General features: G+C 38.5%; 1 protein-coding gene across 3 annotated transcripts in view; it reads left to right on the top strand.

Moving 5' to 3' along the window:
- Window positions 1-1,145, top strand: part of MBOAT7 (membrane bound O-acyltransferase domain containing 7) — an 86,468-nt gene extending 85,323 nt beyond the window's left edge. For all 3 annotated transcript variants that reach the window (XM_053690732.1, XM_053690733.1, XM_053690734.1), the window contains one exon: window positions 1-1,145. This exon is cut by the window's left edge and continues 65 nt beyond it. In XM_053690732.1, the coding sequence (XP_053546707.1) occupies window positions 1-350 (350 nt within the window). In that variant the 3' untranslated portion in view covers window positions 351-1,145.
- The last annotated feature ends 14,082 nt before the right edge of the window (window positions 1,146-15,227 follow it).

Raw genomic sequence — 15,227 nt, 5'->3', positions numbered from 1 at the left:
TTTTAACAATTCCCTTATGCTTGGCATCAGAAGGGGCAATGGAGTTTGGCCTGAGGCGCCGCCTCTCTGATTCAGGAAAAATGGTGTTTGATTGGGTACATTGGTTTCTCAAGATGAGAGCCTATGACTATATGTGCATGGGCTTTGTGCTGCTCACATTCTCCGACACCGTACGCTACTGGCGCTCCATCTACTTCTTGATCCACGTGGTAGCTGTGTTCATACTTATCACAGGATGGATATTGTCATTAAACGCTCCTCGCAGTCCCAAAAGTAGACAAGAGAAGGCCGAGATTAAACCAGAGAGTCCACAACAGGAAACAAAGCAAGAAAATATGAAGCAATTCTAGAAATAATGTTTTAATGGGAAAAAAACTCAGAAATCTGAATTATAAACTGGATTAAAGGGTATAAACAAAACCGTCATGTTATCTGCTTTAAAAACTGAACTATAAAAAATAAACGAAAGCATTTTTAAATAATTGGAATGGGGAGAATAGGTCCTAAAGTATTTTGTCACCTTCTCCTTCCGCTGTGTTTTTGTGTACGTGCTTCTTTGGTAAAAGTATTGATAGCAGTTTGAGTTCTTCGCTTGACTACATAAGTATTATTTGCCAAATGTCATTCTCTGCTGTGTGTGCTACACTGGGCCACTTCACCTCCTATAGTATCAACAGAAAACTATATCGGCACTGTGGTTGTCCCCGACCTTAAGTAACTTGTAATATACGCTCATGCTTCATATGTAAGAGTTTTAGTTGTGCATTGAACCCTTCAATAGAAATTTTGTTGCGTTTTTATTCTGTTAGATACCTATCGATTTCCCCTAACAAAAGAAAACATTGATAAAACAATTGCCTTAAACAGTAAACAGGATTAGTACGTTTTGAATTTGGAGCTTTATTTTATTTTTCTGGAAGCTGCAAATTGAAATTTCCTTATTGTACTGGAAAATGTCTATCACAGTGTAAAAAGCTATATAATGAAAAGAGCATGATTCTGGGAAACCACAGATCATTGTATGTAGCAAATTACTGCTGGACTAGAATAATTCTCTGATAAAGTAATTTCATGGAATATTTTGCACAGTGATTACTTTTTTATATAAAATATATATATTACAAATAAACAAGTATTTTGTCTGAGTTCTGAATGATATTTAGTATTAATGTGCAATATAGGGATAATCATACCTTGACATCAAGAACAAAGGGACATGAAAAGTGGCATTTTGCTAGCACGATTTACGAGGTTTTGCAAATGAAAAGCAGTTGAGGAATACACCTATTGAAAAGCCTAGAAAAATCTAAGTTCCTGGTCTCCTTTGCAGCAGCCAATTAGAGACCAATGTAAATGAGTTTGTATTCTGAGCTGACCAATGACTGTGTAGAATGTTTCAGGCTCAGATAAATTTCACTCTAGTCTGTCTAGGAGGAAATGGACAAGAACACTTTCAGAGGTATTTTACAAAAATGCAGGCAAAATAAATAATAAGGCCTAGATTATAAGTGAAGCACTATTGATAGCGATGGGTGCACTTATCCATATTGCGACACTGCGAAAGACTAGCACAGATTCTGGTATTACAAGCCAATGGTAAAATAGATTTAGCAGAGAATATTAGCGGAGCTAACATTTGTTAGAGCACCCAATAGTTTCAATAGATAGCGCAGGGTGCTCTATCATTGCTCATATTACAAGTGGTAAGTTTTGTGTAGTGTAACTGGGGACCTGAAGTAAAAACACATAAATAATATATTGAAATAAAGTGTGTATGTGTATATATATATGAAAAAAGACTGAACAATGTCCTTATGCTTGCATCGAAGTCTCTTGCAAATCACAAGGGGTTAATCAGTATATTGGAAAATTTCCTATGAGTCAAGGTGTGATGTATCTTCAAAGGTTGTACAGGTGTGTTCATGTGTATATAAATAAATATTTTAGTAACAGCTGTGCACCTTGTATATCACTCCTGACCTTATTATGTTGATATTGAGACGTCCCACAAGGTATATGTATATTGAGACAATCTGTAATAGTGTATGGAAGTCCAATATACTTAAAGGCAAAACATTCACTCACCCTTCTTCTTATAGTGCAGGGACTGAGTATTCCTTCCTCGGTAAGTACCGGCTTCAAGAAAGCTTGTGAGTCACAAGTGTAGGGGATTAGCCCTCCAGACGTGTGGATCCTTTGATGTTTGTTCTGTGGGGGGAATGTTTGGCTGCTGCTGGAGGCGGAGAGTGCCAGGACAAACCGCCAAACAGTTTCACAAGTAGAAAACTTCCACAGCGGTGGAAAAATCCAGCATGAAATGGACCGAGAGTAGTAGAAAATAAAATATATGCTTTATTTGGTATGCATTAAAAGAACTGTGAATTTTCACAGTGAATCAGCCTATATCACAGCAGTAGATAGAGTCAGCCTTGTAGCCCAACATTACACACTCCAACATGTTTCGTGCTGCAACAGCACTTCGTCAGGGATAGTAAGGGGTTAACTGCTCAGCCGTTATACACATTTTTTGTCCAATCAGAAACATGCACAATATTTTAAAACCAATCATAATACCTCAAGGAAAACCGTCATGTTGACTACTCAGGTTAATTGGTTCATTCGCATTTTCTGTTTTTACTCTAGTTGTGTGCAACAGGTGAGCAGAGTAAAAACATAATCAGTTGTAAAAAGACACAAAATTGAACATTGGAATACTCAACTACAGATCCTTATTTATATATGGATGAAATTGTAAAAATAGAGTTGTATAATATAAACCTGCTGCTGCTATCTTTTTATATAAGTATTGGGATTTTTCTAATGATATATCAAGGAACCTTTTAATGTATATATCAATACCCAACACGCATACATAATAGCTCTATTGATTGCGGAATATGGTCTCATGCATCTGCTAACCATATTAATTGGTATACAACCTGTATCAATAGTAAAGTGACGGACGGTATAGCAAAACCCATTTGGTGCATTACTATTCCAAAACCGCAACTCACAAAATCTATTTTAAAACATTTATCCTGAAGATACTTTAAGACCTATCCTGTTGGTAATTTGTAAGGCTGGAAATTAACATCCTGAAATGATGTTATTAAGCGTGTATGTTTACGAAACGTGTATGATCTATCCTGTGTTGCTGACCGGATGGGGATAAGGTTCACTAATAGGGATCCCATGTTAACTGTTACCACAATTGGACTGGGGAAATGTACTAAAATTGTTACCCCAACAGACTTTTAACAGATTTATAACTAAAAAAAGAATGATGTTATATTGGATATAATGTCCTGCTAATACTGACCAGGTAGGGACAGCATTTATTAACTGGAAAAATTCTATAGTAATTGCATGGCGGAAACGTTAGAAGTGAAAAAATTGCTATGTGAACATTATGTAGCAATTTTTAAAACAGCTTTGTCAAATTCTTTGACTTAAAACCAAAAAATACAGGTGCTAGAAATAAAATATACTTCAAATTATTTTAACGGTGTAAATGATAATGACTTAAGCGATATGTGGTAATTTGCAAATGATAATAATGTGCCTAGTGAACAAATGAAAATAATTTTTTATGATAAAAATTAAGGACAACTGAATAATATGCAGTGTGAAAGATATAAAGTGCATTAGAAGTGTAGTGAAAAGTAATGTATTAAAATTGCATGTATATGTAAATCGCTGAGTTGTGTGACAAAAATAAGTATACACACCAGGCGGAACATGCAGCTATATTAACCTTCATTCTAAGTAAACCTCCTTTACATAATGCGGCATAATTTGTATAAAAATACAGTGAAATATTAAAATTTGTCGCGGCATGTAGAGTTTTAGAGCTAAATGGGTAAATTTTATTTACTTGCATATTAGTATAAGTGCATGAACTGTGATAATAAATGTAAATGGTGTTGTCTAACCAAATCTCATACCCCAAAACAAACATAAAACCAGAGCAAAAAATGCTCGTGAAAGATGTAAATTAAATGTGTGCGGTACTTTCACTAAAAATAATATAAAAAAATGTATATAATGTATATGTGAAGGAATTAAGTATTATAAATTGTGATAGTGATAAGAGTGATGATTATATTGTATGCAGTGAAAATCAAATGTCGATATTAAATATCATTTGGATACAATACCAATAAAAACATTAATATTGCACTGCATGCAAATATGTGAAGTTGTGTAAATAATCAATATGACTGTCTCCAAAGAATTAGTGAAATTTAGATAGATAATGTAATATATTATGAAATTTAGATAGATAATTATGAAATTTAGATAGATAATGTAATATATTATGATAACCTTTCTATCCAATAAACAATTTTATATCAGATTTCTCATTTATGCCCATTGGTGCTCCAGTTTGTAATGTGAATATACAAAAAGCCTCTAGCTTATTTAGTTTATCAGATCTATTGCCACCTGTGTTCAGCTTTGGAGTATGATCAATAGCTTTAAATGAAAAATATTTAGAAGGTTTTTCACAGTGTGACCTAAAATGTTTAGCCACAGGTGTCTTTTGGTTCTTTTTCTGATAAGGAAAGCAAGTGCTCCCTAATTCTGTCTTTGAGCATGCGTGAAGTGCGTCCTGTATATTGCTTTTTACAAAATTTACAGGTGATCAGATACACTACAAAAATTGAATTGCAGGTTAGATTATATTTGATTTTATATGTCTCACCTGTGTAACTGGAAACAAATGAGGACTCTACTTCTGCAAATTCACATGACTTACATGGATTTGTCCCACATTTGAAGAACCCTAGTTTCTCCAACATTGGTGTGTCCGGTCCACGGCGTCATCCTTACTTGTGGGAATATCTCTTCCCCAACAGGAAATGGCAAAGAGTCCCAGCAAAGCTGGCCATATAGTCCCTCCTAGGCTCCGCCCACCCCAGTCATTCTCTTTGCCGTTGCACAGGCAACATCTCCACGGAGATGGTTAAGAGTTTTTTTGGTGTTTAAATGTAGTTTTTTATTCTTCTATCAAGTGTTTGTTATTTTAAAATAGTGCTGGTATGTACTATTTACTCTGAAACAGAAAAGGATGAAGATTTCTGTTTGTGAGAGGAAGATGATTTTAGCAGACAGTAACTAAAATCGATTGCTGTTTCCACATAGGACTGTTGAGATGAAGTAACTTCAGTTGGGGGAAACAGTTAGCAGACTTTTCTACTTAAGGTATGACTAGCCATATTTCTAACAAGACCATGTAATGCTGGAAGGCTGTCATTTCCCCTCATGGGGACCGGTAAGCCATTTTCTTAGTCAAGCAAACAGAATAAAGGGCTTAATATGGGCTATAAAACTGGTAGACACTTTTATGGGCTAAATCGATTGCTTTATTTGGGCATTTTATACATGTTTATGCTGATAATTCACATTTATAAACTTGGGGAACGTTTTTTAACGGCAGGCACTATGTTAGACACCTTTTCCAGTCAGGGAGGGCCTTCCCAGTTGTAGGCTGAGCCTCATTTTCGCGCCATTACTGCGCAGTTGTTTTTGAGAGCAAGACATGCAGATGCATGTGTGAGGATCTGAAAGTAGCTGGAAAAGTTTCTAGAAGGCGTCACTTGGTATCGTATTCCCCTCTGGGCTTGGTTAGGTCACAGCAAAGGCTATAGCTGGGACTGTATAGGGGTTAAATTTGTAAACAGCTCCGGTTCCGTTATTTTAGGGGTTAAAGCTCTGAAAATTGGTGTGCAATACTCTTAATGTTTTAAGACACTGTGGTGAAATTTTGGTAATTTTTGAACAATTCCTTCATACTTTTTCACATATTCAGTAATAAAGTGTTTTCTGTTTAAAATTTAAAGAGACAGTAACGGTTTTGTTTTAAAACGTTTTTTGTGCTTTATTGACAAGTTTAAGCCTGTTTAACATGTCTGTGCCTTCGGATAAGCTATGTTCTATATGTATGAAAGCCAATGTGTCTCCCCATTTAAATTTGTGTGATAATTGTGCCATAGCGTCCAAACAAAGTAAGGACAGTACTGCCACAGATAATGAAATTGCCCAAGATGATTCCTCAGATGAGGGGAGTAAACATGATACTACATCATCTCCTACTGTGTCTACACCAGTTTTGCCCACGCAGGAGGCCCCTAGTACATCTAGCGCGCCAATGCTTATTACCATGCAACAATTGACGGCTGTAATGGATAACTCCATAGCAAATATTTTATCCAAAATGCCTACATATCAGAGAAAGCGCGATTGCTCTGTTTTAAACACTGAAGAGCAGGAGGGCGCTGATGATAATTGTTCTGTCATACCCTCACACCAATCTGAAGTGGCCATGAGGGAGGTTTTGTCAGATGGGGAAATTTCAGATTCAGAAAAAATTTCTCAACAAGCTGAACCTGATGTTGTGACATTTAAATTTAAATTAGAACATCTCCGCGCACTGCTTAAAGAGGTGTTATCTACTCTGGATGATTGTGACAACTTGGTCATTCCAGAGAAATTATGTAAGATGGACAAGTTCCTAGAGGTTCCGGTGCACCCTGACGCTTTTCCTATACCCAAGCGGGTGGCGGACATAGTGAATAAGGAGTGGGAAAAGCCCGGCATACCTTTTGTTCCCCCCCCCCCTATATTTAAGAAATTATTTCCTATGGTCGACCCCAGAAAGGTCTTATGGCAGACAGTCCCTAAGGTCGAGGGGGCAGTTTCTACTCTAAACAAGCGCACTACTATTCCTATCGGATAGTTGTGCTTTCAAAGATCCTATGGATAAAAAATTGGAAGCAAGGTTACCTTCTACAACCCATTTCGTGCATTGTTCCTGTCACTACAGCAGCGTGGTTCTGGTTCGAGGAACTAGAAAAGTCGCTCAGTAGAGAGACTCCATATGAGGAGGTTATGGACAGAGTTCACGCACTTAAGTTGGCTAACTCTTTTATTTTAGATGCCGCTTTGCAATTAGCTAGATTAGCTGCGAAAAATTCAGGTTTTGCAATCGTGGCGCGCAGAGCGCTTTGGCTAAAGTCTTGGTCAGCGGATGTGTCTTCCAAGACAAAATTGCTTAACATCCCTTTCAAAGGTAAAACTCTATTTGGACCAGAATTGAAAGAGATTATCTCAGACATCACTGGGGGAAAGGGCCACGCCCTTCCACAAGATAGGCCTTTCAAGGCCAAGAATAAGTCTAATTTTCGTTCCTTTCACAATTTCAGGAACGGACCGGCCTCTAATTCTGCATCCTCTAAGCAAGAGGGTAATGCCTCACAACCCAAACCAGCCTGGAAACCGATGCAAGGCTGGAACAAGGGTAAGCAGGCCAAGAAGCCTGCTGCTGCTAACAAAACAGCATGAAGGAGTAGCCCCCGATCCGGGACCGGATCTAGTAGGGGGCAGACTCTCTCTCTTTGCTCAGGCTTGGGCAAGAGATGTTCAGGATCCCTGGGCACTAGAAATAGTTTCTCAGGGTTATCTTCTGGAATTCAGGGAACTAGCCCCAAGGGGAAGGTTCCACATGTCTCACTTATCCTTAAACCAAATAAAGAGACAGGCGTTCTTAAATTGTGTAGAAGACCTGTTAAAGATGGGAGTGATACACCCAGTTCCAATAAAGGAACAAGGAATGGGATTTTATTCAAATCTGTTCATAGTTCCCAAAAAAGAGGGAACTTTCAGACCAATTTTGGATTTGAAGATCCTAAACAAATTTCTCAGGGTACCATCGTTCAAGATGGAAACCATTCGAACGATTCTACCCACTATCCAGGAAGGTCAATTTATGACTACCGTGGATCTAAAGGATGCGTACCTACATATTCCTATCCACAAAGAACATCATCAGTTCCTAAGGTTCGCCTTTCTGGACAAACATTACCAGTTTGTGGCCCTCCCATTCGGGTTAGCCACTGCTCCAAGGATTTTCACAAAGGTACTAGGGTCCCTTCTAGCGGTTCTAAGACCGAGGGGCATTGCAGTAGTACCTTACTTGGACAACATTCTAATACAAGCTTCGTCCCTGTCAAAAGCAAAGGCTCATACAGACATCGTTCTGGCCTTTCTCAGATCACACGGATGGAAGGTGAACATAGAAAAAAGTTCTCTGTCTCCGTCAACAAGAGTTCCCTTCTTGGGAACAATAATAGATTCCTTAGAAATGAGGATTTTTCTGACAGAGGTCAGAAAGTCAAAACTTCTAAGCACTTGTCAAGTTCTTCATTCTGTTCCACGTCCTTCCATAGCGCAGTGCATGGAAGTAGTAGGGTTGATGGTTGCAGCAATGGACATAGTTCCTTTTGCACGAATTCATCTAAGACCGTTACAACTGTGCATGCTCAAACAGTGGAATGGGGACTATACAGACTTGTCTCCAATGATTCAGGTAGATCAGAAGACCAGAGATTCACTCCGTTGGTGGCTGACCCTGGACCATCTATCCGAGGGAATGAGCTTCCGCAGACCAGAGTGGGTCATTGTCACAACCGACGCCAGTCTAGTGGGCTGGGGCGCGGTCTGGGAATCCCTGAAAGCTCAGGGACTATGGTCTCGGGAAGAGTCTCTTCTCCCGATAAACATTCTGGAACTAAGAGCGATCTTCAATGCTCTCAGGGCTTGGCCTCAGCTAGCAAAGGCCAGATTCATAAGATTCCAATCAGACAACATGACGACCGTTGCGTATATCAATCATCAGGGGGGAACAAGGAGTTCCCTGGCGATGAAAGAAGTGACCAAAATAATTCAATGGGCGGAGGATCACTCCTGCCACCTATCTGCGATCCACATCCCAGGTGTGGAAAACTGGGAAGCGGATTATCTGAGTCGTCAGACATTCCATCCGGGGGAGTGGAAACTCCACCCGGAGATCTTTGCCCAACTAACTCAATTATGGGGCATTCCGGACATGGATCTGATGGCGTCTCGTCAGAACTTCAAGGTTCCTTGCTACGGGTCCAGATCCAGGGATCCCAAGGCGACTCTAGTAGATGCACTAGTAGCACCTTGGACCTTCAACCTAGCTTATGTATTTCCACCGTTTCCTCTCATTCCCAGGCTGGTAGCCAGGATCAAACAGGAGAGGGCCTCGGTGATCTTGATAGCTCCTGCGTGGCCACGCAGGACTTGGTATGCAGACCTGGTGAATATGTCATCGGTTCCACCATGGAAGCTACCTTTGAGACAGGACCTTCTTGTTCAGGGTCCATTCGAACATCCAAATCTGGTCTCCCTCCAGCTGACGGCTTGGAGATTGAACGCTTGATTCTATCAAAGCGTGGGTTTTCAGATTCTGTGATAGATACTCTGGTTCAGGCCAGAAAACCGGTAACTAGAAAGATTTACCATAAAATATGGAAAAGATATATCTGTTGGTGTGAATCCAAAGGATTCCCATGGAATAAGATAAAAATTCCTAAGATTCTCTCCTTTCTACAAGAAGGTTTGGAGAAAGGATTATCTGCAAGTTCTCTAAAGGGACAGATCTCTGCTTTATCTGTCTTACTACACAAAAGACTGGCAGCTGTGCCAGATGTTCAAGCATTTGTTCAGGCTCTGGTTAGGATCAAGCCTGTTTACAGACCTTTGACTCCTCCCTGGAGTCTAAATCTAGTTCTTTCAGTTCTTCAAGGGGTTCCGTTTGAACCTCTACATTCCATAGATATTAAGTTACTATCTTGGAAAGTTTTGTTTTTGGTTGCTATTTCTTCTGCTAGAAGAGTTTCAGAGTTATCTGCTCTGCAGTGTTCTCCGCCCTATCTGGTGTTCCATGCAGATAAGGTGGTTTTGCGTACTAAGCCTGGTTTTCTTCCAAAGGTTGTTTCTAACAAGAATATTAACCAGGAGATAGTTGTACCTTCTTTATGTCCGAATCCAGTTTCAAAGAAGGAACGTTTGTTACACAATTTGGACGTAGTCCGTGCTCTAAAATTCTATTTAGAGGCTACAAAAGATTTCAGACAAACATCTTCTTTGTTTGTTGTCTATTCTGGTAAAAGGAGAGGTCAAAAAGTGACTTCTACCTCTCTTTCCTTTTGGCTTAAAAGCATCATCCGATTGGCTTATGAGACTGCCGGACGGCAGCCTCCTGAAAGAATCACAGCTCACTCCACTAGGGCTGTGGCTTCCACATGGGCCTTCAAGAACGAGGCTTCTGTTGACCAGATATGTAAGGCAGCGACTTGGTCTTCACTGCACACTTTTGCCAAATTTTACAAATTTGATACTTTTGCTTCTTCGGAGGCTATTTTTGGGAGAAAGGTTTTGCAAGCCGTGGTGCCTTCCGTTTAGGTAACCTGATTTGCTCCCTCCCTTCATCCGTGTCCTAAAGCTTTGGTATTGGTTCCCACAAGTAAGGATGACGCCGTGGACCGGACACACCAATGTTGGAGAAAACAGAATTTATGCTTACCTGATAAATTACTTTCTCCAACGGTGTGTCCGGTTCACGGCCCGCCCTGGTTTTTTAATCAGGTCTGATTAATTATTTTCTCTAACTACAGTCACCACGGTACCATATGGTTTCTCCTATATTTTTCCTCCTGTCCGTCGGTCGAATGACTGGGGTGGGCGGAGCCTAGGAGGGACTATATGGCCAGCTTTGCTGGGACTCTTTGCCATTTCCTGTTGGGGAAGAGATATTCCCACAAGTAAGGATGACGCCGTGGACCGGACACACCGTTGGAGAAAGTAATTTATCAGGTAAGCATAAATTCTGTTTTTGGCTCCAACCATGTTCTCTGTGCACTAGTTATTTTTTTATCAAAATCTCTCTTGAAGTTGTTCCCAATATTCCTTGCTTTCCTAGACACAAATTTTATGTTATTTATGACACTAGAATCTAAAAGCTTATCTTTCTCAAGTATTACTAAATTTTTCTTAATGATTGTACAGATATCTTGAAACTGTTTGCTGTATTTTGTAGAAAATACTACTGTTGATCCTGAAAATTGGTTTGTTTGTGGTTTAGATTTATTTGCTAAAAGATTATTTCTATCCATTGAAAGCACCTCATTAGATATTTTAATTAATGCATTCTTTTTGTATCCTCTAGCTATGAGTCTAGATGTAAGCTCTTCAGCTTGTTGCTTGTACTGCTGTGTGTCAGTGCAGTTTCTACGAAGGCGCATATATTGGCCCTTGGGGATACCACATTTTAAATGTTCTGGATGGTGTGAGTTAGCTCTAAGGATAATTGTGTGTCAGTCCCTTTGCAAATGACCAACAGGTCATCTATGTACCTAAAATATGCTTTTATGCAGGATCTAAATGGATTTGCATCAGTGTAGATTTTTATTAGCTCAAAATAACTTAAATACAAATTCGCATAGGAGGGGGCAAATTTTGCCCCCATCGTTGTGCCGCACTTTTGTAAATAATATTGTCCTAAAAACAGAAGATAATTATGGGTTAAGAGATAACCTACAGTTTCAATGAGAAACTCAATGTATTCAGTGTCATAATTGGTGTATCTTCTCAACATTTGATAGAGTGCAAACAATCCTTGATTATGAGGAATGCAAGAATATAGAGAGGACACATCAATAGAGACAAGAATACAGTCCTCGTCCAATGTTGTCTCTTCCAACATGTTCAATAGGTGCTTAGTATCCCTGACATGTCCAGGGGTAGAAGTGACAATAGGTTGTAGGTGCTCATCCACAAAAGCTCCTAATTTCTCCCCCAGTGTGCCAATGCCAGAGACAATGGGCCTGCCTGGGGGGGACGTTTGGTGCTTGTGTATCTTGGGTATATGTTTAAAGATAGAAATTTGTGGATGAGTGACTTTCAGATTCTCTGCAGTGGCAGTTGTAATGAAACCTCTATGTACTGACTGGTCTAAAAATTTTTCAAGATCCTGCTGAAATTTTAGAGTGGGATTGAAACTAAGTTTCAAATAGGTGTTGGTATCTTCCAGTTGTTTTAAAGCCTCCTTAGTATAGTTATCTTTATTTTGTACCACTACAGCACCACCCTTGTCAGAGTTAGTTATCACCAGATTGTCATTGTTCTTAAGTTTATTAAGAGCAATCCTTTCCAATTTGGTCAGGTTATCACCTTTAATTTTATTAGCCTTCTTCTTTTTGTGTACAGTTTGATGCAGTTCAATTAATTCCTTCTCAGCTATAGTGTGAAATGCTTCTATTAAATCACCCCTCATTTGTATAGGATAAAATTTTTCATTTTTAGTTTTTACCTTGACTGTTGGAATAATGTGGGAGCTAGTATCATGTCTAATACTTTCACTGTTAAGACTTGTTAAATCAATGAGATGTTCTTCACAATTTGAAAGATTGCTATATGCTATTGAATTTATTCCACAATTGATGTCATTATGGGCATTACATTCAGAATTTGTGTCTAAACTGAAATGTCTTTTCAAGGTGAGGTTCCGCATGAACCTATTCACATCTAGCAATGTATCAAATAATGAAAAATCAGTTGTTGGGGCAAATGATAAACCTTTGGATAACACCTTTATATCTAGTGGTGACAAGTGTGTGTTAGATAAATTCACTACATTAATTTCATTATTTTCATTTTCATTTTGTGCTGTATTGTGTGACATTCCTTCTGTTACAGATGAAGAGTCTTTATTTCTAAAAGTCTCTAATCCTTTTGTATCATGCCTCCTCTTCTTCGGCTGGGATATCTTGCTGGGAACTCCTTTGTGTCCTCCCCGTTTTTTGGCTGTCTTCTTTGGCTTACTTCTCTCATCCTATTTGACGTGCTTGCCATAGTTGTTTCTGGGACCACAATTGGGCTGCTACCATCTTTCGGACGGACACTATTATCACTTGAGCCCCCTGCTTTAGGGGTTGAGGCTTTTGGACTCTCCGCTGAAGATGTTTCAAAGCTTGAAAAGGTGACTTTTTTGCTGACTTAGCCCTTTTGGTTGTTACTATGATGGCCTTTCTTGTTATTTGACCTGTTGGGGTTTCTTTGTATGGAAGTCCAATTGTAAACCACATCGAGGTCATAATCCTTTAATCCTGGTATTTTTTCGCTTTTCGGTCTGATAGATCGTCATAGAGCTTCTTCATTGTTTCTGCAAGTTGTTCAGTGTAACTTTCATATCTGGGGTCAGAAGTAAATAAAGCAGTGTTTTCCTTAACTGTATTTAATTCATCCATAGCTTCTTCATGATCTTCCTTTTTGCTATTTAATAGTTGTTTCATCAAGGTTAGAGAGCATTGAGATAGAGTGTTGTTCCATTCTGTCATGAAACTTTTTTTCTGTGTTGCATAGGCTGGATATTTTTTCATCCTAAGGCCTCTTGGGATTTTGTTCTCTTCAATATAAATCTGTAAGAATTCAATCTCCCACCACAGTTTTAGCTATTTTATTTCCAACTGCTCTCTCCTTGAGAATAGACTTGGCAGATCTAGTTCTTTAAAATCTGTAGTAGGCTGACTTCTAATCAAAGATTGAAGTTTGGCTTTTCTAGCTGTAATATTCTCGGTATCCATTTGTTCAGATAGGCAGACAGTTCAAAAATATGAAAAAAGACTGAACAATGTCCTTATGCTTGCATCGAAGTCTCTTGCAAATCACAAGGGGTTAATCAGTATATTGGAAAATTTCCTATGAGTCAAGGCGTGATGTATCTTCAAAGGTTGTACAGGTGTGTTCATGTGTATATAAATAAATATTTTAGTAACAGCTGTGCACCTTGTATATCACTCCTGACCTTATTATGTTGATATTGAGACGTCCCACAAGGTATATGTATATTGAGACAATCTGTAATAGTGTATGGAAGTCCAATATACTTAAAGACAAAACATTCACTCACCCTTCTTCTTATAGTGCAGGGACTGAGTATTCCTTCCTCGGTAAATACCGGCTTCAAGAAAGCTTGTGAGTCACAAGTGTAGGGGATTAGCCCTCCAGACGTGTGGATCCTTTGATGTTTGTTCTGTGGGGGGAATGTTTGCCTGCTGCTGGAGGCGGAGAGTGCCAGGACAAACCGCCAAACAGTTTCACTTCCACAGCGGTGGAAAAATCCAGCATGAAATGGACAGAGAGTAGTAGAAAATAAAATATAAACAACTAGGAATACTAATTGTACAAAGAGATACACTTAGAATTATTTAGAAAAGAATACCACAAAAAAAGATATTTACTTAACTCCGGATGATCACATAAATGTAGAATTACTCTATTTGTTTAAAATGTTCCATTACATTCATACTTTAATATTTTATTATAGCAACTAGGAACAAACATTCACACAGAAGTAGCCTGAAAGGGTTAAAAACACTTAAACCCAGATAACTAGGATGGATATGATAAGTAGTGCTATATGTATTTAACCTGATGCCCACAGTTTTGTAATAAAAAATAAGCTAAGCCCTTACAATCCGAGGGCTATTTTACTTTTAAATAGTTATATTTTTAAGGTAAATAGTAGGCACCAGGATTCAGCAATATATAGGTAGATAAAGATTTTGTTATTAACTCGGTAAGCAAATTAAAAGCGACAGACAGGAGAGAACTAGCTTCTCCTGCTGGACCCCTGACGCGCGTTTCATTAAATGTAATGGAACATTTTAAACAAATAGAGTAATTCTACATTTATGTGATCATCCGGAGTTAAGTAAATATCTTTTTTTGTGGTATTCTTTTCTAAATAATTCTAAGTGTATCTCTTTGTACAATTAGTATTCCTAGTTGTTTAGTTCTGCTCTCTAAGAATCCACATTAGATGTGTACCATAACTACTATAAGTGACTACCAAGTACTGGTATATTATATACCCACTCTGATTTAGATAATAGGTACAATATCTACTACTGACTAAACTCCCACTATCCCCTACCACATTTTCAAAGAAAATAAAATATATGCTTTATTTGGTATGCATTAAAAGAACTGTGAATTTTCACAGTGAATCAGCCTATATCACAGCAGTAGATAGAGTCAGCCTAGTAGCCCAACATTACACACTCCAACATGTTTCGTGCTGCAACAGCACTTCGTCAGGGATAGTAGGGGGTTAACTGCTCAGCCGTTATACACATTTTTTGTCCAATCAGAAACATGCACAATGTTTTTAAAACTAAAAATGAAAAATTTTATCCTATACAAATGAGGGGTGATTTAATAGAAGCATTTCACACTATAGTTGAGAAGGAATTAATTGAACTGCATCAAACTGTACACAAAAAGAAGAAGGCTAATAAAATTAAAGGTGATAACCTGACCAAATTGGAAAGGATTGCTCTTAATAAACTTAAGAACAATGA

Source organism: Bombina bombina, chromosome 8 (assembly GCF_027579735.1).
Source record: "Bombina bombina isolate aBomBom1 chromosome 8, aBomBom1.pri, whole genome shotgun sequence".
Classification (NCBI taxonomy): Eukaryota; Metazoa; Chordata; class Amphibia; order Anura; family Bombinatoridae; genus Bombina; species Bombina bombina.
This window is presented reverse-complemented; position numbering and strand designations above follow the sequence as displayed.